General features: G+C 46.0%; 1 protein-coding gene across 1 annotated transcript in view; it reads left to right on the forward strand.

Moving 5' to 3' along the window:
• Positions 1-26,827, forward strand: part of LOC141127762 (vomeronasal type-2 receptor 26-like) — a 138,330-nt gene that overhangs the window by 31,961 nt on the left and 79,542 nt on the right. Inside the window, exons 2-3 of the mRNA XM_073614914.1 lie at positions 17,752-18,043; positions 24,256-25,038. Coding sequence (XP_073471015.1) covers positions 17,752-18,043; positions 24,256-25,038 — 1,075 coding nt within the window. The remainder of the gene's footprint in view (positions 1-17,751; positions 18,044-24,255; positions 25,039-26,827) is intronic.

A 26,827-nucleotide genomic window follows, 5' to 3' on the forward strand; every position in this document is an offset into this window, starting at 1 on the left:
GGGGTTTGTGCCACCTGGGCATTCCATGGCCTCCGAGACTGTGATAGGCAGTGAAGAGTGAAATCAAAAATTTACGCCCTTAGAAAGCCTGAAGGCGGTGCTTGGTTTTCGGGGTCCCATACGCGGCTAGGCTCCCAAAAAGTCTCACACATGTGGTATCCCCGTACTCAGGAGAAGCAACAGAATGTATTTTGGGGTGTAATTTCACATATTCCCATGGCATGTTTGAGCAATATATAATTTAGTGACAACTTTGTGCAAAAAAAAAAAAAAAAAAAAAATTTGTCTCTTTCCCGCAACTTGTGTCACAATATAAAATATTCCATGGACTCGACATGCCTCTCAGCAAATAGCTTGGGGTGTCTACTTTCCAAAATGGGGTCATTTGGGGGGGGTTTGAACTGTCCTGGCATTTTATGCACAACATTTAGAAGCTTATGTCACACATTACCCACTCTTCTAACCACTGGAAGACAAAGCCCTTTCTGACACTTTTTGATTACATGAAAAAATTATTTTTTTTTGCAAGAAAATTACTTTGAACCCCCACACATTATATATTTTTTTAAAGCAAATGCCCTACAGATTAAAATGGTGGGTGTTTAATTTTTTTTTTTCACACAGTATTTGCGCAGCGATTTTTCAAACGCATTTTTTGGGGAAAAAACACACTTTTTTACATTTTAATGCACTAAAACACACTATATTGCCCAAATGTTTGATGAAATAAAAAAGATGATCTTAGGCCGAGTACATGGATACCAAACATGACATGCTTTACAATTGCGCACAAACGTGCAGTGGCAACAAAATAAATACATTTTTAAAAGCCTTTAAAAGCCTTTACAGGTTACCACTTTAGATTTACAGAGGAGGTCTACTGCTAAAATTACTGCCCTCCATCTGACCGTCGCGGTGATACCTCACATGCATGGTGAAATTGCTGTTTACATTTGACGCCAGACCGACGCTTGCGTTCGCCTTAGCGCGAGAGCAGGGGGGACAGGGGTGCTTTTTTTTTTTTTTTTTTTTTTCTTTATTTTTTTTTGCTTTTTTATCTTATTTTAAAACTGTTCCTTTCATTTTTTTTTTTTTTTTAATCATTTTTACTGTTATCTCAGGGAATGTAAATATCCCCTATGATAGCAATAGGTAGTGACAGGTACTCTTTTTTGAAAAAATTGGGGTCTATTAGACCCTAGATTTCTCCTCTGCCCTCAAAGCATCTGACCACACCAAGATCGGTGTGATAAAATGCTTCCCCAATTTCCCAATGGCGCTATTTACATCCGGCGAAATCTAAGTCATAAAATGCTCGTAGCTTCCGGTTTCTTAGGCCATAGAGATGTTTGGAGCCACTCTGGTCTCTGATCAGCTCTATGGTCAGCTGGCTGAATCACCGGCTGCATTCTCAGGTTCCCTGTTGAGACAGGAGAGCCAGAGAAAAACACGGAAGACGATGGGGGGGGGCATTCTCTCCCACTGCTTGTAAAAGCAGTCTAGAGGCTAATTAGCTGCTAGGATTGCTTTTACATGAAAGCCGACCGCTGGCTGAAAAGAATGATACCAAGATGATACCTAAACCTGCAAGCATCATTCTGGTATAACCACTCAAAGTCGTGAATGCTGTACCTGAAGACAAAAAAATGGTTAACAATAAAGCACAGTAAACGGTAAAGTATAAAAAATTGCATACCTGAAAAGCAAACATGATAAAACATAATAACAATAAAACATTGCAGAATAGAATACAGTAAAAAAGAGCAGAACAATAGAGAGAATAGAGAGAGAGAGAATAGAGAGAGAACAATAAAACGACAACTATTTTTTATTTTATATTTTTGTTTGTGTTTTTTTTTTTTTTTTTTTTACACTTTTTTTTGTAACTGTAACTTTTATAACTGTAACCGGTTCCAGGTTCGGGTCTCTCAAAATGCGATGGCATCATGGGAGACCCTGTGAAAGTGTGTCCTAGTCTGTGCAATGCTGTACCCTATGCTAATACTCAGCTAGTGAATGGTAGCGTTCAAAACATTCACCAATGCAAAGACCAGGATTGTCAGGACAGGAGGGACAATAATAGCGGGTGTCACGCCTATATCCGCGCTTGCTGCAGACACAACATCTTTTTTGGGGGGGTTCGTTGGGTAGGGGTACTCGGGAGGACATAAAGAAAATGCCTCTCATGCAGCCGACTGCATTTGGTTGGGGATGTGAATGGGGGAAGTACGGGCGCTGCAGAAGTGGTGGGTTCCCAATTAGGATTGGCGAATGCAGCAGGAAGGGCATTATGGGCACGACGGGCCTGTGTTTGTCTTCTTGGTGGCAGCGGGACACTATTTGTGCTTGCCACCTCACCAGCTTGAACTGCACTTATGGGACTCGCCACGTCACCAAGTGTTACTGCAGTGCTGGTTTGACTACGACCGGGGTGTACTAGGCCGCTGGCGCTTGCCAGTTCACCAAAACGCTACCAAAAAAACTGTTAACGATCGCAGGGATCAGGCCTGACTCTGCGAACGCTGCAGTTATGCGTTTAGTGTTTTGTAAGTGACAGTGATCGATCGATACTGCACTTGGGTGGGCTGGGCTGGGCCGGGCGGAGGGGCAAAACGCAGGTGCTAGCAGGTATCTGGGCTGATCCCACTAACACTGCGTTTTTGGGAACCCTAAACTGCTGGGGACGCTAGTATAGATCTGATCGGATCAGATCAGATATTGATCAGTTCAGATACTATACCACTAAGGGAGGTGTACGGTGCGTGCGTGGGTGTTAGCGCTACTGGCACTAACCTGACGCTACCTGGGGCTGGTGCTTGCCAGTTCACCAAAACGCTACCAAAAAAACTGTTAGCGATCGCAGGGATCAGGCCTGACTCTGCGAACGCTGCAGTTATGCGTTTAGTGTTTTGTAAGTGACAGTGATGGATCGATACTGCACTTGGGTGGGCTGGGCTGGGCCGGGCGGAGGGGCAAAACGCAGGTCCTAGCAGGTATCTGGGCTGATCCCGCTAACACTGCGTTTTTGGGAATCCTAAACTGCTGGGGACGCTAGTATAGATCTGATCGGATCAGATATTGATCCGTACAGATACTATACCACTAAGGGAGGTGTATGCTGTGTGCGTGGGTGTTAGCAGTACTGGCGCTAATCTGACGCTGCCTGGGGCGACGCATATCACCGCCGGGCGATCAGGGGGCTAAATCTTTATTCGGTAATAAACGGCGGGTGCCCTGACACTATAAAAAATAAACAAACTAACCAGCGTCACCCGTAACGGTTATACAGTGATCAGTGGTGAAAGGGTTAACTAGGGTGCCATCAAGGGGTTAAAACATTTATTAGGTAGTATATGGGGGTCCCTGTCGCTATAAAACTCTGACGGCGAACCTAAATATTTACCTCACTAACTAGCGTCACCAGCGACACTAATACAGCGATCAGAAAAATGATCGCTTAGCGACACTGGTGACGGGGGGTGATCAAGGGGTTAAAACTTTATTAGGGGGGGTTAGGGGGGTATCCTAGACCTAAAGGGGGCCTAACACTCACTGCCCTAACACTGTAACTGTCACAAACTGACACCAATACAGTAATCAGAAAAAAAAAAAAAAAAAAAACCTGCTTGGTGTCAGTTTGTGACAGGGGGGGGTGATTGGGGGGGGATCGGGGGGCGATCGGGGGGGGGGATCGGGGTGTTTTGTGTGCCTGGCATGTTCTACTGTGTGTGTAGTGTGTTGTGCACTCACATTGCAGTCTTCTCTCCTCGGCCCGGAATGGAAAATACCGAGCCGAGGAGGGATGACATCATTTCCTCTGCCTCTGTGTACAATACAGAGGCAGGGAAATGATCCCATTGGCTGGGAGCGATCGCGAGGGGGGGGCCACGAATGGATGGCCTCCCCCTCACCACCGATCGCCGGGGGAGATTTGCCGACCGCCGCAGGCACTGGGGGGGGTCCGATCGGACCCCCCACCCGCGGGCAGGCAAGGACGTACCTGTAAGTCCTTTTGCCTGCCCGTGCCGCTCTGTCGACGTATATAGTCGTGCGGCGGTCGGCAAGTGGTTAAAGCTGCAAGCCATTTTAAATGACTTTTATTCCTTTAAAAATGTCATTTTGTGCAGGGACTGTTCTAAGCACGGGAAACATGTGCCACTCTACAGGCATACTACAGACACCCCCCAGGTACGATATTTAAAGGAATATTTCACTTTTTTTTATTTTAAGCATCATTAAAATCACTGCTCCCGAAAAAACGGCCGTTTAAAACTTTTTTTTTGCATTGATATATGTCCCCTGGGGCAGGACCCAGGTCCCCAAACCCTTTTTAGGACAATACCATTCAAATTAGCCTTTAAAATGAGCACTTTTGATTTTGAACGTTCGAGTCCCATAGACGTCAATGGAGTTCTAACGTTTGTGCAAATTTTCGATCCGTTCATAGGTTCTGCTGCGATCTGAACTGGGGGGTGTTCGGCTCATCCCTAGTGAGAAGTTTGCTACAGAGTAGGGATGAGCTTCGTGTTCGAGTCGAACCCATGTTCGACTCGAACATCGGCTGTTCGATCGTTCGTCGAATTGCGAACGATATGGGCTGTTCGCGCCAAATTCGTGTGGCGCGTCACGGCCCATAATTCACTGCGGCATCGCAGTGCATTGCTGGCTGATGATTGGCCAAGCATGCACTATGACCCGCATGCTTGGCCAATCACAGCGCCGCCTGAACAGAGAGCCGTAATTGGCCAAAGCCAAGGAGGCTTTGGCCAATTATGGCTCAGGGGATTTAGTACACGCCCCACACTATATAAGGCCGCCTGCACGGCGGCCCTGTGTAGTGTGTGTTCCGGCGTTCATTGAGAGAGAGAGAGAGACAGACAGTGACATTTGATTTGAGTTAGATAGATTAGGCAGAACAGTCAGTCAGTTAGCTGCACTTACAGTGTATTGTGTATATATATGCATCCCAGGTGTTGCATATATATATATATACACTGTATTCAGTTTAGCTAGATCCGTTCTTGTTATCTTCCTACTGACAGGCAGGCTTGTCTTGTTATTACTGGTGTTCCTTTGATCCTATTAGTACCACAGTCAGGCAGCTAGACTATTTACAGTTAGTGCAGTGCGTCCTGCTCACAGTGTTCAGCTAGATCTGTTCCTGTTATCTTCTTACTGACAGGCAGGCTTGTCTTGTTACAGTATATACAGCTACCTGAAGAAAATTACTGGTGTTCTTTTGATCCTATTAGTACCACAGTCAGGCAGCTAGACTATTTGCAGTTAGTGCAATGCGTCCTGCTCACAGTGTTCAGCTAAACCTACAAAAGTTAGTGGGGTGCGTCCTGCTCAGAGTTCAGCTAAACCTTCAAGTTAGTGCGGTGCGTCCTGCTCACAGTGTTCAGCTAGATCCGTTCCTGTTATCTTCTTACTGACTGGCAGGCTTGTCTTGTTACAGTATATACAGCTACCTGAAGAAAATTACTGGTGTTTTTTTGATCCTATTAGTACCACAGTCAGGCAGCTAGACTATTTACAGTTAGTGCAGTGCATCCTGCTCACAGTGTTCAGCTAAACCTACAAAAGTTAGTGGGGTGCGTCCTGCTCAGTGTTCAGCTAAACCTTCAAGTTAGTGCGGTGCGTCCTGCTCACAGTGTTCAGCTAAACCTACAAGTTAGTGGGGTGCGTCCTGCTCACAGTGTTCAGCTAAACCTACAAGTTAGTGTGGTGCGTCCACCTCACAGTGTTCAGCTAAACCTACAAGTTAGTACAGTGCGTCCTGCTCACAGTGTTCAGCTAGATCCGTTCCTGTTATCTTCTTACTGACAGGCAGGCTTGTCTTGTTACAGTATATACAGCTACCTGGAGAAAATTACTGGTGTTCTTTTGATCCTATTAGTACCACAGTCAGGCAGCTAGACTATTTACAGTTAGTGCAGTGCGTCCTGCTCACAGTGTTCAGCTAAACCTACAAGTTAGTGGGGTGTGTCCTGCTCACAGTGTTCAGCTAAACCTACAAGTTAGTGTGGTGCGTCCACCTGAGAGTGTTCAGCTAAACCTACAAGTTAGTGTGGTGCGTCCACCTCACAGTGTTCAGCTAAACCTACAAGTTAGTGCGGTGCGTCCTGCTCACAGTGTTCAGCTAAACCTACAAGTTAGTGGGGTGCGTCCACCTCACAGTGTTCAACTAAAGCTACCTGTAGAAGGTTGGTGGAGTTCTCATACTACAGGCAGGCAGTTGATTTTGCTAGCTGCAGTATCAGTACATATATATATATATATATATATATATATATATATATATATATACATATCCCAGCTTAGTGCAGCTACAGGCCATTAGTATGTCTGGAAGGCCAAAAAGGAGAGGCAGACAGTCACAAGCCAATAAGAGAGGGCAAGCAGGCTCTGTGTCTAGTGCTGGTCATGGAGACGGTGCATCCTCATCAGCATGTGGCCGTGGGACACGCTTGGGCTTTTTTTCGGCAGCTGGCCGTGTTGAGCCACAACATGCGGAAGACTTGGTCGAGTGGATGACCAAGCCGTCCTCATCCTCCTCATCCTCTCTCACCCATGCCCAGGGTACTTTGTCTGGCAAAGCAGCGGCCTCTTCCCTCGGCTCAATGTCATCAGTGACTCCTTCCCTAGCCCCACCATGTCCTCCTGAGGAGTCCCTCGAACTGTTTGACCACAGTGTGGGGCACATGCTCCAGGAGGATGCCCAGCGTTTGGAAGGCTCTGATGATAATACTGAGCTCGATGAAGGCAGTAACATGAGCGCAGACAGAGGGGGTGCCCAAGAAGGACAGCAATTTGGCAGTCATGCTCCCCCTGCTGCAGCATACTGCCAGGTTTGCTCCAGTGATGAGGAGGGAGGGGATGATGAGGTCACTGACTCAACGTGGGTGCCTGATAGGAGAGAGGAGGAGGAGGAGGAGGCGGCACATCACCAATGAGGCAGGATGCCCTCCAGGGGCCAGCCTAAGGGCAGCACATTGACTGCATCACACCCCAAAGCTCCACATGTGCAGGGTGCTGCAGTCTCTGCGCGTTATTCAAAAAGTTCTTTGGTGTGGGCCTTTTTTGAGACGAGTGCATCAGATCGCACCGCTGCTATTTGCAACATATGACTCAAGCGTATCTCGCGTGGCCAAAACATCTCCCACTTGAGCACCACATGCTTGACCAGACATATGTTGACCTGCCATGCAGTTCGTTGGCAAGCGTATCTAAAAAACCCACACCAAAGAACAAAGAGGACCTCTCCTTGCTCCTCATCAGCTGAGATCTCCAACCCCACTATACCTTCAGTCCTCTCTGAGACCTGCACTGAGAGGAATGAAGGTGTAGAATTAGGTGTGTCACAGCCAAGTACTTGTGGGCAATCTGCTTTTGGTACACCGACGTCAGATTGTACCAGGCAAATTTCCCTGCCCCAGCTGCTGCACCGCCGAAAGAAGTTTGCTCCCAGCCATCCACATGCGCAGCGGTTGAATGCTAGCTTGGCAAAATTGCTAGCACTTCAACTGTTGCCTTTTCAGTTGGTAGACTCTGCCCCCTTCCGTGAGTTTGTGGAATGTGCGGTTCCTCAGTGGCAGGTACCTAAACGCCACTTTTTCTCACGGAAGGCAATTCCGGCTCTCTACCGGCATGTGGAAGGCAATGTCCATGCCTCGCTGGACAGGGCGGTCAGTGGTAAGGTGCATATTACCGCTGACTCATGGTCCAGCAGGCATGGACAGGGACGTTACTTAAGTTTCACGGCGCATTGGGTGACTCTGCTGGCAGCTGGGAAGGATGCAGGACAAGGTGCAGTAGTGTTGGAGGTTGTTCCGCCACCACGCCTCCAAAATGCTAATGATTGTGACACACCTCTCTCCTCCACCCCCTCCTCTTCTTCTTCCTTCATGGCCTCTTCCTGTGCTTTGTCCTCGGAACCAGTGGTGCTCCGTAGCCATTCAAGGGGCTACGCAAGTACGCAGGCCAAAAGATGCCATGCGGTGCTTGAGCTGGTGTGCTTGGGGGACAGGAGCCACACTGGGGCAGAGGTCCTGTCAGCTCTGCAGGGGCAGGTTCAGAGGTGGTTGACGCCACGCCAACTTAAGGCAGGAATGGTGGTTTGCGACAATGGCACCAACCTCCTCTCTGCCCTCCGACAGGGACAAATGACCCATGTGCCCTGTTTGGCTCACGTCCTTAACTTGGTGGTGCAGCGGTTCTTGGGCAGGTACCCGGGCTTACAGGATGTCCTGAGGCAGGCCAGGAAAGTCTGTGTGCATTTCCGCCGGTCATACAATGCCAGTGCTCGGCTGACGGACCTCCAAAAGGAGTTTAACCTGTCCAAGAACCGCCTAATCTGTGACATGCCCACCAGGTGGAACTCAACGTTGGCCAAGCTGCAGCAGCTGCACACGCAGCAGAGGGCCATCAATGAGTATCTGTGCGACTATGGCACCAGGACAGGGTCAGGGGAGCTTGTTTTTTTTTCCCCACGCCAGTGGGCCATGATCAGGGATGCATGCACTGTCCTGTCACCATTTGAGGAGGCCACGAGGATGGTGAGCAGTGACAGTGCATGCATCAGTGACACTGTCCCCCTTGTCCACCTGTTGGAGCACACGCTGCGTGGAATAATGGACAGGGCACTTGAGGCAGAACAGAGGCAGGAAGAGGAGGACTTCCTTAGCTCTCAAGGCCCCCTTTATCCAGACAGTGTTTGTTCATGCCCGCTGATCACACAGGACGAGGACGAGGAGGAGAAGGAGGAGGAGGAAGATTGTGTCAGTATGGAGGTGGAGCCTGGCACTCAGCATCAGCAGCAGTCTTTAAGGGATCAGTCCCAAGAAACACATGGACTTGTACGTGGCTGGGAGGAGGTGGCTGCGGACCATGTCGTCCTTAGTGACCCAGAGGACTCCGGACCGAATGCCTCAGCAAACCTACGCTGCATGGCCTCCCTGATCCTGCAAAGCCTGCGTAAGGATCCTCGTATTCGTGGTATCAAGGAGAAGGACCAATACTGGCTGGCAACCCTCCTTGATCCACGTTACAAGGGTAAGGTTGCGGACCTTATCTTGCCTTCGCAGAGGGAGCAGAGGATGAAACATCTTCGGGAGGCCTTGCAGAAAGGTCTGTGCAACGCATCCCAGAGACTGGGAGGTTACAAACTCCTGTTTCTGGACAACGTGTTGCTGAGGCTTCGGTCAGTCAAAAAAGGAGCGGTGGAGAAGGTGGTCCGCAGCCCCAAGGTATGATCGGTTCCAGCAACCATCGCCAGCGTCTGTTTTACATGGTGCAGGAATACCTAGGGGCAAGATCAGACTTGGACACCTTTCCCACCGAAAATCCTCTGGGTTACTGGGTCTTGAGGATGGATCACTGGCCAGAGCTTGCACAGTATGCAATTGAGCTACTGGCCTGTCCTGCATCCAGCGTTCTTTCGGAACGCACATTCAGTGCTGCTGGAGGCTTTGTAACCGATCACAGGGTGCGTCTGTCCACCGACTCGGTCGATCGACTGACCTTCATAAAAATGAATCAGTCTTGGATCACCACCAGCTACCAAGCACCTGATGCTGATGTAACCGAATAATTTTTTTTTAAATCTCAGATCCCTTCAAAGACTGCCTATGCTGATGTTTAGTGACTATCCCTGAGTAATTATCCTCTTCCTCCTCAATCATCATGCTGATAGCTTGAAAGAACATTTTTGGTTCTGGGCGCCACCACCAATGCCTAAGGCACAATTTTTCAGCCCCTGTTTAACAGGGGCGTGTGATTACAATTTTTGATGCAATACTTTGCAGCAGGGCTCGTTCCTGCATTCCAACTAGAGTGTCTGTGAGGGGTTGCAGTGTTGTAGCACCAGCACCAGTGCCTAAGGCCCAATTTTTTTGCCCCTGTTTAACAGGGGCGTGTAATTACAATTTTTGATGCAATACTTTGCAGCAGGGCTCGTTCCTGCGTTCCAACTAGAGTGTCTGTGAGGGGTTGCAGTGTTGTGGCACCAGCACCACCACCACCACCACCACCACCAAAGGCCCAATTTTTCTGCCCCTGTTCAACAGGGGCATGTAATTACAATTCTTGATCTAATATTTCACAGCAGGGCCCATTTCTGCACCCACCAAGAGCGAGTGAGGACTTACAGTGTTGTGGCACCAGCACCACCACCACCACCACCAAAGGCCCAGTTTTTCTGCCCCTGTTCAACAGGGGCATGTAATTACAATTCTTGATCTAATATTTCACAGCAGGGCCCTGTGAGGGCTTACGTTGTTGTGGCCACAACAACACCTAAGGGCCAAATTTATGCTGAGTATTAGGGATGAGCCGAACACCCCCCTGTTCGGTTTGCACCAGAACATGCGAACAGGAAAAAAGTTCGTTCAGTCTATGGGACACGAACATGAATAATCAAAAGTGCTAATTTTAAAGGCTTATATGAAAGTTATTGTCATAAAAAGTGTTTGGGGACCTGGGTCCTGCCCCAGGGGACATGGATCAATGCAAAAAAAAGTTTTAAAAACGGGCGTTTTTTCAGGAGCAGTGATTTTAATAATGCTTAAAGTCAAACAATAAAAGTGTAATATCCCTTTAAATTTCGTACCTGGGGGGTGTCTATAGTATGCCTGTAAAGGGGCGCATGTTTCCTGTGTTTAGAACAGTCTGACAGCAAAATGACATTTTGAAGGAAAAAACTCATTTAAAACTACTCGCGGCTATTGCATTGCCGACAATACACATAGAAGTTCATTGATAAAAACGGCATGGGAATTCCCCAAAGGGGAACCCCGAACCAAAATTAAAAAAAAAAAATGAAGTGGGAGTCCTCCTAAATTCCATACCAGGCCCTTCAGGTCTGGTATGGATATTAAGGGGAACCCCGGCCAAAATTAAAAAAAAAAAAATGACGTGGGGTTCCCCCTAAATTCCATACCAGACCCTTCAGGTCTGGTATGGATTTTAAGGGGAACCCCGCGCCAAAAAAAAAAAAAAAAACGGCGTGGGGTCCCCCCAAAAATCCATACCAGACCCCTATCCGAGCACGCAACCTGGCAGGCCGCAGGAAAAGAGGGGGGGACGAGAGTGCGGCCCCCCCTCCCTCCTGAACCGTACCAGGCCACATGCCCTCAACATTGGGAGGGTGCTTTGGGGTAGCCCCCCAAAACACCTTGTCCCCATGTTGATGAGGACAAGGGCCTCATCCCCACAACCCTGGCCGGTGGTTGTGGGGGTCTGCGGGCGGGGGGCTTATCGGAATCTGGAAGCCCCCTTTAACAAGGTGACCCCCAGATCCCGGCCCCCCCCGTGTGAAATGGTAAGGGGGTACATAAGTACCCCTACCATTTCACGAAGAAAGTGTCAAAAATGTTAAAAATGACAAGAGACAGTTTTTGACAATTCCTTTATTTAAATGCTTCTTCTTTCTTCTATCTTCCTTCATCTTCTGGTTCTTCTGGTTCTTCTGGCTCTTCTGGTTCTTCCTCCGGCGTTCTCGTCCAGCATCTCCTCCGCGGCGTCTTCTGTCTTCTTCTCCTCGGGCCGCTCCGCACCCATGGCATGGGGGGGAGGCTCCCGCTCTTCTCTTCTTCTTTTCTTCTCTTCTTCTCTTCTTCATTTTCTTCTCCGGGCCGCTCCGCAATCCATGCTGGCATGGAGGGAGGCTCCCGCTGTGTGACGGCGCTCCTCGTCTGACAGTTCTTAAATAACGGGGGGGGGGCCACCCGGTGACCCCGCCCCCTCTGACGCACGGTGACTTGACGGGACTTCCCTGTGGCATTCCCCGTGACGTCACAGGGAAGTCCCGTCAAGTCACCGTGCGTCAGAGGGGGGCGGGGTCACCGGGTGGCCCCGCCCCCCCGTTATTTAAGAACTGTCAGACGAGGAGCGCCGTCACACAGCGGGAGCCTCCCTCCATGCCAGCATGGATTGCGGAGCGGCCCGGAGAAGAAAAGAAGAAAAGAAGAAGAGAAGAAGAGAAGAAAAGAAGAAGAGAAGAGCGGGAGCCTCTCCCCCATGCCATGGGTGCGGAGCGGCCCGAGGAGAAGAAGATAGAAGACGCCGCGGAGGAGATGCTGGACGAGAACGCCGGAGGAAGAACCAGAAGAGCCAGAAGAACCAGAAGATGAAGGAAGATAGAAGAAAGAAGAAGCATTTAAATAAAGGAATTGTCAAAAACTGTCTCTTGTCATTTTTAACATTTTTGACACTTTTTTCGTGAAATGGTAGGGGTACTTATGTACCCCCTTACCATTTCACACAGGGGGGGGCCGGGATCTGGGGGTCACCTTGTTAAAGGGGGCTTCCAGATTCCGATAAGCCCTCCGCCCGCAGACCCCCACAACCACCGGCCAGGGTTGTGGGGATGAGGCCCTTGTCCTCATCAACATGGGGACAAGGTGTTTTGGGGGGCTACCCCAAAGCACCCTCCCAATGTTGAGGGCATGTGGCCTGGTACGGTTCAGGAGGGAGGGGGGCCGCACTCTCGTCCCCCCCTCTTTTCCTGCGGCCTGCCAGGTTGCGTGCTCGGATAAGGGTCTGGTATGGATTTTTGGGGGGACCCCACGCCGTTTTTTTTTTTTTTTTTGGCGCGGGGTTCCCCTTAAAATCCATACCAGACCTGAAGGGTCTGGTATGGAATTTAGGGGGAACCCCACGTCATTTTTTTTTTTAAATTTTGGCCGGGGTTCCCCTTAATATCCATACCAGACCTGAAGGGCCTGGTATGGAATTTAGGGGGACTCCCACGTCATTTTTTTTTTTTTAATTTTGGTTCGGGGTTCCCCTTTGGGGAATTCCCATGCCGTTTTTATCAATGAACTTCTATGTGTATTGTCGGCAATGCAATAGCCGCGAGTAGTTTTAAATGAGTTTTTTCCTTCAAAATGTCATTTTGCTGTCAGACTGTTCTAAACACAGGAAACATGCGCCCCTTTACAGGCACACTATAGACACCCCCCAGGTACGAAATTTAAAGGGATATTACACTTTTATTGATTGACTTTAAGCATTATTAAAATCACTGCTCCTGAAAAAACGTCCGTTTTTAAAACTTTTTTTTGCATTGATCCATGTCCCCTGGGGCAGGACCCAGGTCCCCAAACACTTTTTATGACAATAACTTGCATATTAGCCTTTAAAATTAGCACTTTTGATTTCTCCCATAGACTTTTAAAGGGTGTTCCGCGGCATTCGAATTTGCCGCGAACACCCCAAATTGTTCGTTGTTCGGTGAACTTGCGAACAGCCAATGTTCGAGTCGAACATGAGTTCGACTCGAACTCGAAGCTCATCCCTACTGAGTATATAGGGCAGGCCCCTACTTTCAAACATCTAACTTACAAACGACTCCTACTTGCAAACGGAAGGAGACAACAGGAAGTGAGATGAAATCTACCCCTAGGAAGGGAAATTCTCTCCTGTAAGAGTTAATATGGGAAAAACATTTCTCCTTTCCACTGATGCTTTCCAATCCTTGTTCCACAAAAAAAAACAAATTTTCAAAAAACATTTGTCATTGGGACAAAAAGTGAGGTGAAATCTTCTAAAGAGGAGGAAAGACAGCAAAACAAATGTCACAGGGGTGATAACCCTTCCCTATGTTTTCCAAAAAGCTTAAAAAAGATTTTTTGGCTGAAGCTAAACACGTTAAAAATGTACCCGTTCAAAATGACAAACAGATTCTACTTAACAACAAACCTACAGTCCCTGTCTTGTTTGCACCGCCTGTATACTGCTGTTCAGAGTATATAGAGCCTTGTGGCCCCACACCTTTCCTTATTTTAATTTGGGTGCGGGGTTCCACTTAATATCCATACAAGACCCAAAGGGCCTGGTAATGGACTGGGGGGTACCCATGCCGTTTGTCTCACTGATTTTCATCCATATTGCCAGGATCCGACATTACATTAAACCCGCAAGCAGTTTTAAATTAGATTTTTTCCTTTAAAAATGACATTTGGTGCAGGGACTGTTCTAAACACGGGAAACACGCGCCACTTTACAGGCATACTATAGACACCCCCCAGGTACGATATTTAAAGGAATATTTCACTTTTCTTTTTTTTTTACTTTAACCATCATTAAAATCACTGCTCCCGAAAAAACGGCCCTTTTTAAAAGTTTTTTTTGCATTGATAAATGTCCCCTGGGGTAGGACCCGGGTCCCCAAATCCTTTTTAGGACAATAACATGCAAATTAGCCTTTAAAATGAGCACTTTTGATTTCGAACGTTCGAGTCCCATAGACGTCAATGGGGTTCTAACGTTCGTGCGAATTTTCGGTCCGTTCGCAGGTTCTGGTGCGAACCGAACCGGGGGGTGTTCGGCTCATCCCTACTACAGAGAGGTAGGAGTTTAAGCTTGGAAAATGGGTTGTGAAGATGAACTGCTTTGGGATAGGAGTTAACTGGGTCTAACCCTGTGGATTCGATCAATGGTCAAATCTGTTAACGTAAGTAGGTAAAATTGCCAGGAAGAGATATTGCGCAAATTGTGGTAGTTGGGTTTGCTGGACCATTTCCGGGACCCCCAAATCTTCCAGTTATTTTGACGAGACCTGTCCTCCAATCCACCACTTTAGACTTCAGCCATGCAATTTCATTTTTATGTGTGCTGAGTGGGAATCGACTAGTGCGTTGAAAGTTTCTGCATAATCACACAATTTGTCCTCTATATGATTCACCCTATCTCTCAGGACTTGTATGTCAGCTTACATGCGGTGGAAGTATAAGTTCATTTAGATTTGGAGAGACTCCCTGGGGGGAAGTTAGCATGTATTTAGGCACAGTCTCTAACACTGGGTGGTCTGAGATGGTGATCACAGCAAAGGGATCTGTGTTTGGTTGTGAGGACTGTGGGTCAGTAGCCTGTGCTCTCACCTCCATGTCCAGAGATCCTGGGGCATCATCTGAGGAGTCCCTCCACAGCCTGGAATTTGTTGGGCTTCTTGTGGAGGGTGTGGCGGCCCCTGAAGGATGGGAACTAGCTTCTAAACCCCTGTGGATAAGCCGCCTGTGGAGAGCAAGGACACCGTTAAAGTCTATGGGACACAAACATGAATAGTCAAAAGTGCTCATTTTAAAGGCTTATATGCAAGTTATTGTCTTAAAAAGTGTTTGGGGACCTGGGTCCAATGTAACCGCGTGACCCCGCCCCCCTCTGATGTCACGGGAAAGCCATAGGGAAATCCCCACCAAGTCCCCATGTGTCAGAGGGGGGCGGGGTCAAAAGGTGGCCCCTCCCTCCTCTTTATAAGAAGTGTCAGAAGAAGAGAAGCCTCACACAGCGGGAGCCTCCCATGGATGCAGAGCGGCCCAAGAACGAAGCGGGGATGAAGACGCTGTGGAGGAAGATGCCAGACGAGAACACCGGAGCGAGAAGCAGAGGATCTGAGGAAGAACCAGAGGAAGAAGAAGATGGAGGAAGAAACCGAAGGAAGAAGGAAGAAGACCTGAAGAAGATGGAAAGAAGAAGACTATAAATAAAGGAATTGTCAAAAACTGTCTCTTGTCATTTTTAACATTTTTGACACTTTTTTTGTGAAATGGTAGGGGTACTTTTGTACCCCATTACCATTTCACATAGGGGGGCTGGGATCTGGGGGTCCCCTGGTTAAAGGGGGCTTCCAGATCCGATAAGCCCCCCGCCTGCAGACCCCCACAACCACCGGCCAAGGGTTGTAGGGATGAGGCCCTTGTCCTCATCAACATGGGGACAAGGTGTTTTGAGGGGCTACCTCAAAGAACCCTCCCAATGTTGAGGGCATGTGGCCTGGTATGGTTCAGGAGGGGGGGCACTCTCTCATCCCCCCTCTTTTCTTGCGACCTGCCAGGTTGCGTGCTCGGATAAGGGTCTGGTATGGATTTTGAGGGGGCCCCCAGGCCATCTTTTTTCTTAAATTTTGCGTCCATACCAGACCTGAAGAGCCTGGTATGGAATTTAGGGGGACCCCCATGCCATTTAAAAAAAAAAAAAATTCCGGGGTTCCCCTTAATGTCCATACCAGACCTGAAGGGCCTGGTATGGAATTTGGGGGGGACCCCCCCGCATTTTTTTTAAATTTTGGTTCGGGGCTCCCCTGTGGGGAAATCCCATACAGTTTTTATCAATTAACTTTTATGTGTATTGTCGGACTAACAATTCATTAGTAGCTGCGAGTAGTTTTAAATGACTTTTTTTCCTTTGAAATGTCATTTTGCTGTCAGACTGTTCTAAACACGGGAAACATGCACCCCTTTACAGGCATACTATACACACCCCCCCAGGTACGAAATTTAAAGGAATATTACACTTTTATTGTTTCACTTTAAGCATTATTAAAATCACTGCTCCCGAAAAAACGGCCATTTTTTAAAACTTTTTTTGCATTGATACATGTCCCCTGGGGCAGGACCTGGGTCCCCAAACACTTTTTGTGACAATACCATGCATATAAGCCTTTAAAATTAGCACTCTTGATTTCTCCCATAGACTTTTAAAGGGTGTTCCACGGCTTTCGAATTTGCCGTGAACACCCCAAATTGTTTGCTGTTCGGCGAACTGGCGAACAGCCGATGTTCAAGTCGAACATGAGTTCGACTCGAACTCGAAGCTCATCCCTTGTTACCTTTGGGATCGGCTGCATGTGTCAGGTCTTCTGGTTTTTTTCCAGCAATTAAGCAGGTGTCAGGCATCATGACTGATGATGGATTTATAATGAGGAATATTTTTTTAAAGATTAATGTTTTTTTTTAAATAAAGGACCTCCCAAATATTTGAGTATCTTTATTTAATTTTTTTTGTATTTGTCAATGAGTAGAGGTACTCGTGGGGGGGTATCTACAGACCCCCTTATTATAAAAGGGGCATTCAGATTCTGCTAAGATCCTCATGTGCAAACCACCAGGCAAGATATGTGGGGAAGAGGCCCTTGTTCTCATTAACAGGGGGACAGGCTGCTTTACCAGGGGGCCACCCCCCGGCAAGGTACCCCTCATGATCAGGGCATGTAGCCTGATATGGTTCAGGAGGGGAGGCACATGCGCAATCCCCCCTTCCCAATCCAGCCTGGCTGCATGCTTAGATTAAGGGTCTTGTATTAGATTTTTAGGAGGACCTCGCATTTTTTTTTTTTTTTTTTTTACGTGGAGACCCCATTAAAATCTGTGCCAGAATCAAAGGGTCTGGTATGTATTTTCTGAGGGACCTCAAGCATTTTTTTTGTGCGAAGTACCTCCTTAAAATCCATACGAGACTTAAAGAGTTTCCCTTTAAGCATTTAAAAAAATCGGGCAGAATGGTTTCTTAATGTATTTTATTTTTTTACATTGGTACATGTTCCCTAAGGCAATGCCCACCCCCTTTTGACAACCCTTTGCCTATTAGCGCAGAAAATTTGCATTTTTAATTAAAGTGGCTTCAGTGAAGTTGACCAAATTTCCTGCTGAACTGAACCCAAGGCAGTTTGGCTCATAACTACCTGCCAGACCTGTGCAGAATATATCAAAACAGTCCACAAGTAGATCAAAAGGCCACATGACTGGTTTAAACACCTAGTGGTGAGACTTTAATTTACAGACATGCTGTGAAAAATTCAGCAATAACTCAACATTGCTTTTGCTGTTTTATATATTCCCCAGGAAGCATTGCCTAAAAGTCTTTCCCTCTGTATTTAATGTTAACCTGATCACATGTATGAATATTTTTAAAATATTTTACAAATATATAGAAATGAATAACTTACTGTTTTGGAAAAAAAAACCTCTTTAGCCCCTCTATCGGGTATTACCAGAACCTCCTAGCTTTCCTTTTCGCAATTGATAATATTAACCAGGATCCAGACATCTTACCGAATGTCAGTCTAGGCTTCCATCTATATGATTCATGGCTGGAACCCAGGAAGGGTGTACAGAGTGTTCTGCAGATCTTATCTGGACCAAATGGGACAATTCCTAATTATTCATGTAAAGGACAAGGCAAGCTGGCTGGTGTTATTGGAGATCGCTATTCATCCACTACAATCCCAATCGCCCAAATCCTCGGATTGTACAGATACACACAGGTGAGTGAAAACTACTTGTATAATTGTAATACTATTCTATGTCAACAGAGACAACAATATACATTTTACAAAAACATGCCAGTCTATGAAAGTTAAAGTGTATGTAAACTCAGTTAAAATTAATGAATACACAGCTGGCACCATTACTAAGGATTTTGCCCCATTTTCCATAATTACAATCCAATTAAAATCCAAATAATGTGCTGCGCTTCTAAACCAACCTTAAAACCTCCTTCTAAACAGATCCTATGTATCACTCTATATATACTGTATAACATCAAGTGCTTATGTAATAAATCTCTGTGTGCAAATAACAAAACAAAAAAAAATATATATATATAAAAAAAATATATACAATATTGTCAACTTCTTATCTCACATTAAATCAAACAATCCCAATATCATAACTAAAGTTTGATTTAACAAGAGAGGTCAGAGTGGTGCACTACAAGCACCCTAAATATGTGAGTAGCTGATATATAATGATATAAGTACTATGGGAGTATTTTTCTTGCATACATGAATCCTATGGTAAGAGACATTACCACAGCCAAAGAGGATTGAAGGTAGACAGAACATCCTTACTCATTAGTCCACTGGTGACTAAAAAGCGAGCACTGATCAAACTTAATTGTGGGGTCACTGGAATAGAGGTGAGAGCACACCCAGAAGGGGAGCACGAGTGGGGTGTTCCCCACAAGGTTTTACCCCCTTAATGATCAGGCCATTTTTTGCGATATGGCACTGTGTTACTTCAACTGACAATTGCGCAGTCGTGCGATGCTGTACCATAATAAAATGTATCTTCTTTTTTCCCCACAAACAAACCTTTCTTTTGGTGGTATTTGATCACCTCTATGGTTTTTAGTTTTTGCTCTATAAACAAAAAAAGACCGTCAATTTTGAAAAAAAAAACATTTTTTTACTTTATGCTATAAAACATATCCAATAAAAAATAAATAAAAATAAATAAAAAAGCTAATTTCTTCATCAGTTTAGGCCAATATGTATTCTGCTACAAATTTTTAGTTATAGCGTCTACAAACTAGGGGATATTTTTATGGAATTTTTACTTAATTATTTTTTTTAACTAGTAATGTCGGCCATCATTAATGGTACTGCGACATTGTGGTGGACAAATCGGACACCTAACTGACTCTTTTTGGGGACAAGTGACATTATTACAGTGATCAGTGCTAAATAATATGCACTGTAACTGTACTAATGACACTGGCAGGGAAGGGGATAACATCAGGGACAATCAAAGGGTTAAGTGTGCTCCTAGGGAGTACTTTCTAACTGTAGGGGGAATGCTGTAACTGGAGGAAAACAGAGATTCCTGTTTCTGCTTAGCTGAGGATAAAGGTGATGGACTGGCCAAGCATGTCTCCAGACCTAAACCCTATTGAGCATCTGTGGGGCATCCTCAAACGGAAGGTGGAGGAGCGCAAAATCTCTAACATCCACCAGCTCCATGATGCCATCATGGAGGAGTGGAAGAGGACTCCAGTGGCAATCTGTGAATTTCTGGTGAACTCCATGCCCAAGAGGGTTAAGGCAGTGCTGGAATGTAATGATGGGCACACAAAATATTGACACTTTGGGCCCAATTTTGACATTTTCACTTAGGGGTGTACTCACTTTTGTTACCAGCGGTTTAGACATTAATGGCTGTGTGTTGAGTTATTTTGAGGGGACAGCAAATTTACACTGTTATACAAGCTGTACACTCACTACTTTACATTGTAGCAAAGTGTAATTTCTTCAGTGTTGTCACATGAAAAGATAGAAGAAAAGATTTACAAAAATGTGCGGGGTGTACTCATTTATGTGAGCTACTGTATATATAAATATATATAACAACTTTTAACATATATATATATATACTGACTGTTATGTCTGAGGTTTAAGAAGGAAGGTATTCTATTGCATCGGCTGTACCACCACCACTTCCTTATCCAGGCCCCTAGCTGCGATCCCACCAGCTCAGGAACAAGTATTGCCACCTTCTTGCCCAATACAGCCCAATGACCGATAGCCCATGATTACAATCAGGGCAGCCATCGGAAATTTTGGGGCCCCTTACACAGCTTTAGGCCTGCGCCCCCCAGCCTGACCACCAAAATTACCCAGAGTCCAGAGTTTAAGGCATAGTTCACCATTACCAAAAAACTGCCTCTGCAGATAAGGGATGTCTGTAAATAAAAACAAACTGTGCAGCTCTGACTAAAGATGAATAATACCCTTGCTATAGGTGTAGGCCATTTACACACCTCATATATGGTTTGGCTCTGAAGAAGAAGGTGCTACCTTGGAAACGTGCCAGTCAGTTCCGGCCCCCCGGCAGGGTCCCCCTCGAACTCTGGAGTGCACTGTGTCTAGGACTGTTGAGCTATGGACGATTAGCTCAATGAGCATGTATTATATATACGTTTGTGAGCAAGTTCTATAACTTCTTAGTAAATTCATACTGTGGGATATTGCACTAGGCTGGTGCGCCCTTTTGTGTTTCTTTCTTGTACATACTGTACCTCATGAAGCCTGACTGGAACACTCCTAGGACATTGCTAAGAGACGCCTAGTTGTTACTGCTCACCTTCACCATCACAGGAGGGCACGCTTTCTCTGATTCAAACCCCCCACGTGCACATTCCTTTTCCTGATACAGTATGTCTGAGCTCAGCGTCTGAGAGCTCACTCCTGTGGTGGTGAAGGAGAACAGTAACAACAAGGTGTCTCTTAGCATTGTTCTTAGCCATGTCCTAGAAGTTTTCCAATTAGGCTGCATGAGGTACATAAAATTGCCTTCATCTATAGCAGGGGCACTATTCAACATTATTCAACTTTGGTCGAAGCCTGCAACAGACAATAAAATGTGTTCACATTCAGTTGGTGACATTTAGTATCCCAGTCTACCTGTTCTTACTTGTCTCCAGAGTCCAGATATGATGTAAGTGGAAGAAGAGGGTGATCCAACAAGCTCAGAATCATTATGTAGACTTTGTATTTCAGTAGATTTTATTAGGAATATACTGAAATAGGAAAAAGCAGAATGTTTGTTCTATCACAAAACCCTCAGAATCAGAATCAATGATCATTTTGTCTGTGATCACAGGCCCATCAGACCTTCCTACCACAAGACCAGCCATGGAACCAGAAAGTTTGGAATTAAAGTAGAACTCTGGGCAAAAATGTTTTTATCCCATCCAGTGGGGCTGTGCCTGCACTGCTTGGATAACTAATAATTTTTATCTAGGGGTGATAAGAGTGGAGAGTGGACTTGCCTTATCCCCCAATCCTCCCAGCGCAAGACCAGTCCCTGGCACTCCTGCAGTCCATTGGTCTTGTGCGGTGGACTGTTCCTGATGCTGTCATGCCCGTAGACCAGCTCTGGATATGAGGATGGCAGGAACAGTCCACCATTGGACGTGGGGGTGCACTATTTTCAGGAGGATCAAAGGATTGTGTGAGAATAAGCTCTCTGTTCACCCCTGGACAAAACAAGCAGTCAACCCATGTAGCGCGGGCATAACCTCACTGCATGGGACACGCTTTTTTTTCCCCAGAGTTCTACTTTAAAGGGAACCCATTTACTGGTGCAATCTTCATAATATATTATACCCATGATAGTGTGCAGCAGTTGCAGCATTAGTCATTGTGCTGGGTGTACACAAGACCAGCCATGGAACCAGAAAGTTTGGAGTTAAAGCAGAACTCTGGGCAAAAATGTTTTTATCCCATCCAGTGGGGCTGTGCCTAATAATTTTTGTCTAGGGGTGATAAGAGTGGAGAGTGGACTTGCCTTACCCCCTGATCATCCCAGCGCAAGATCAGGCCCTGGCACTCCTGCAGTCTACCTGTCTTGTGCGGTGGACTGTTCCTGATGCTGTCATGCCCGTAGACCAGCTTTTCCACCAACCTCGCCCGCCTCCAAGCTGCTCTGCCAATGATGTCTGACGACAGTAAGACAGTATCTGGAAATGCCGTATGCAACCAAAGGAAATCCCAATTTATGTCTCTAATGAGGTCCCTGGATGCCATGATACTAAGGTCATTGCCCCCAACACGCAGAAGCAGCACATCGGGAGGCCTATCCATCCTAGCATACCACTGTATCTCCGGCACTACTCGGTACCACAGCATGGCAGGTATACTGATCCGGCAGACCATGGCCTACACCCTGGAAAAACCCTGGCTAACTTCCAGTCTAACCAGAGCCCTCCACGCCCCCCAGTGTACATAGGAGTGACTCAGGATCCACATCAGGCACATTGGGCCTGAAAAACAGAAACACAAAAAGATCATAAGCAACAAGACCCAAGACACCAAACACACATAAGCCCCACATTGCACTATCATCCCCAGACCAGAAAGGCCACACACAATCAACACCACACAACAACATCAAAAAGGACATAGACCTCCCTTTGACCCCCCAACCCCTTGAGTTGAGGGCTCCACATCCTCCCCCCTTTATCACCCGCTTCAAAGGAGATGAGGTCGTATATAAAACCAAAATCAGTGAGATTCCCAACGACCAAAACGCTGAAGTATCTGATCACTGACACCCCAACGTACCGCCTCAGTGGCCGCTCCAATCCTGAATGAATGCGAAGAATAGTCCCTCAAAGAGAAACCACCCGCCTCCAATCATTTTTGGAACACACTCACAAATTGATACCAAGACAACGCAGAAACGTCCCTGTGGACCAAGAAGGGGCCAGGCCAAGCCCTCAACTGACTAATCTCTGCCCCCCCACTGACCATGTTACCTATGTAAACCACACCTCATATCTCTCTCATTGCACCAAATCCATTCTAAACCTTTTTAACCACCCCCTCTTCCAGGATACACCCTGTGCAACCATTAACAGCAACCCCCAGTCATGTGGGCCCTCCACCCAGGTTCCCTTTGCTCCAGGCCTGTTCTTCATGCTAAAAGGTGATTGCTGCTAAAAGGTCCTAATTGCCTGTTTTTAAAAATCTTTTGAAGCTTATTTGAAGGTCTGTGTGTGTTGGTTACTTTGATATGTCTTTTCTGAATGAATGCAAAGAGGTATTAGAGCGGGGTCAGCCCCCCCCCCCCCCCATTTTCAATGCCACCTCCTCTATCCATGCGTCCAGCCTCTTTCAGGATACCGGCGCATGGAGTCCAATGCGGAGGGGCTGTTTTTTTGAAGCACTGATTAGAGCCAGAGGCTCTAATAGGCTTCAATATAGGGTAGGTTCGGGTCGCAGAGAGTGTGCTCCGAGTCCACCCAGGTGTGTTACAACAGCAAATCAATATTCGCTGTTGTAACACTGATCCTCCTCCCGGACAATCGGTCTCCGATTGGTCTAAAGGACAGGCGATCCTATTGTACGCCTAGGAAGGAGGAGCCACACGGTGGAAGCCACGGTGATTCAGAGAGGGCACAGGAGCCGCTGCCCACCGCCCATAGGAGCCTGCAACCTGCCACTCATAGGATCCTGTAACCCACCCATAAGAGCCTGAAACTCAGCCACTGCCCACCACCTGTAGAAGCCCACCCACCTGCAACCAATGGGGTAAGTGCCGGGGTAGTGGGGATGCCCCCATCTGACCAACCGGGGGGGTGTTTGCCGCCCCCCAAAAAAACACCATGTAGACTATCCTTTGCTGGGCTCTTTCTGAAAATGCTGGTAAACTGCCAGAATCAGTCATCCAGAGCAAGCAGATCACAAGTAAAGTCAGGTTGATGTCACATCTCCTGATTTGTATATTTTTTCTGGTTATGCATAATTTTGCCTAGGAAAGCCTGTCCCCTGCCAGCTTGGTGCAGAGAAGGGTAAATGTTCTCTGTATGAAGTCCAACATACCCACTGATAAGTCCAAGCTTTAGAATATAATACTAATGACCCTTGCTGTTGATCGGAGAGCTATATATCTGACACAACAGGGGGCACATTACACGTCTTCAGGTAGACCTCTGTAACAATGCAAAGAGCAAAGATCCTTCTCTACAGCATGCTGGCAGGGGCAAGGCTTGACTACTGCGGTTTCTGTAAGACTTTGAACATCTTTGTTTTGATGCACATGGAAGGTATTTAGCTGATTTAATCTGAAAGATTAATTGTATTTTTATATATTTGCACAGTTCAGTCTCTAATGATCATTTTAGCGGCCAATGGATATGAATGTAATCTGCAAATATAGTCACATTATAATTAATGGTTAATCCTTCTCTTTTCAGATCAGCTATTGGGCCACCGATTACTCATTAAGTGACCGACTCCTTTACCCGCATGTTTTCAGGACCATTCAGAATGATTATGTCCATTATTTAGCAATTACCAAACTAGTGAAATATTTTGGCTGGAACTGGGTTGGAATACTTTTATCAGACAATGATGCCGGAGAGAATGAAGCGCAAATTCTGAAAAAACATTTGGCTTCCCAGGAGATTTGTGTGGCTTTTGAAAAAAGAATGACTGAAAATTCTGCTACAATAAATCAGTGGAGAGACACACTTAGTAAAGTACGATGTAAAGTTTTAATACTTTGTGGTTCCTTTACAAAAAATGTTCAGGAATACCTTTCTGAATACACTGATATCAATATAAACAGTATGCTTATCCTTCCCCCAGGCTGGACTTTTGAAGAAATGAAAATAATGACTGTTTTCATGGGTTTTATAACAAGTTTGTCTTTAAGTATTTTTGATCCACCAATTCATATAGATGAAAATCTGTTTGGTGTCAATTTATTGTCAAGACATTCACCAGTTGGGCTGCTGTTGGATAATCTGATTGTTGCATTTCACAATATAACATCAACTCAAAATGGAAAAAATATTTATTTTCAAAACATTTCTAATTATACCAGAAGTGTAGTAAGAATGATTGCTCAAAGAATGGGCAAACATATAATTTTTAGAGAATCATTACGAGTGTATATTGCAGTAGTAGCTATGGCTGAAGCTATACAAATTTTCAACAAGTTTAATCACAGTTCTAACATTAACAGATTTAATCAGGTAAAGTTAGTTTGAAATGTATTTGTTGGGTGAGCGCAAGTCAGTGAGGGATTGGCAAAGAGGGTTGGTGGGTAATGAGCTGTTGGTAAGGTAGATGAGTCTAGTAGCAGAACTATAGATGGAATAACCTGTGTAGAGGTAGGCTAATGACATGGAGGTTGCTATAGTCAAAGTGAGGGATAACAAGGGAAATAGTATCTTGGTGGTGACATTGGAAAGAAGGGGTGTATTCTGGAGATGTTAGGGAGGTTGAGGCAGCAAAGTTTGGACAGTGATTGGATGTGGGGGTCAAAAAGAGAGGTCAGAGTCCAGCAGTGCTGGGACAAGGCCAATTGGTGCCCAGGGCGAAGATGGCAAACTGCCCCCCCCCCCCCCCCCGTTTTTAATAAAGAATCAATATTGTTTCAAAACAAGAATATACTTAACAATACAAGTTCAATTAGGTTTAATGCGATAGAAACAGTTCACTCACACATTTTAATTATATGTATTTTTATACCATTGTAATTAACCTCCCCTCAGCCACTTCCGGCTAGCAACATGGGCGCTTTTAACCCTTTCTTGGGGATTAAAAGTTCCCTGCTAGTGGTCGAAAAGTACCGCTTAAATAGTGGTAAAGCGCAGCTAAAACTGGCGACGCTTTACCACTAATGGACCCGCCACTCCATTTTAACCACTTGCCAACCGCCTCACGCAGATATACTGCGGCAGAAGGGCTCATACAGGCAAAACCACGTACCTGTACTTTAAGAGGCGGCCAGCGGGTGCGCGCGCCCGCGGCAAGCTCCATGAGTCAGGTCGCGGGTCCCGCGGACTCAATCGCTGCGGGGATACCCACGATCGCCTCACGGGGAGGAAGAACGGGGAGATGCTGATGTAAACAGCATCTCCCCGTTCTGCCTAGTGACAGTGTCACTCGATCTCTGCTCCCTGTCATCGGAGAGGAGATCAGTGACGTGTAACATGTAGCCAACCCCCCACAGTTAAAAACATGCTCCTAGGACACACTTAACCCCTCCCCGCCCCCTAGAGGTTAACCCCTTCACTGTCAGTGTCATTTACACAGGAATCAGTGCATTTTTATAGCACTGATTGCTGTATAAATGACAATGCTCCCAAAAATGTGTCAAAAATGTCCGATGTGTCCGCCATAATGTCACAGTCACAATAAAAATCGCTGATTGCCGCCATTTAAAAAAAAAAAAAATAATAAAAATGCCATAAAACTATCCCCTATTTTGTAAATACTATAACTTTTGCGCAAACCGATCAATAATCGCTTATTGAGATTTTTTTTACCAAAAATATGTAGAACAATACGTATCGGCCTAAACTGAGGAAAAACATTTTTTTTTATATATTTTTGGGGGATATTTATTATAGCAAAAAGTAAAAAATATTGCGTTTTTTTCAAAATTGTCGCTCTATTTTTGTTTATAGTGCAAAAAATAAAAAGGCGATCAAATACCACCAAAAGAAGGCTCTATTTGTGGGAAAAAAAGGATGTCAATTTTGTTGGGGAGCCACGTCGCACAACCGTGCAATTGTCAGTTAAAGTGACGCAGTGCCGAATCGCAAAAAGTGCTCTGGTCAGGAAGTGGGTAAATTCTTCCGGGGCTGAAGTGGTTAAAAAAAAACCTTATAAAAAAAATATTACAAAAAAGTCAGTGGAGGCAGTGGACATTGTAAGGACCGCACACGGACCAGTGTCTGTGCGGGACACCTGTCATACAGCTATGCCAACCTGGACATCACAATACACCACACGCACAGCACACTTCCACAGTCC

Source organism: Aquarana catesbeiana, linkage group LG01 (assembly GCF_042186555.1).
Source record: "Aquarana catesbeiana isolate 2022-GZ linkage group LG01, ASM4218655v1, whole genome shotgun sequence".
In the NCBI taxonomy this organism is placed as follows: domain Eukaryota; kingdom Metazoa; phylum Chordata; class Amphibia; order Anura; family Ranidae; genus Aquarana; species Aquarana catesbeiana.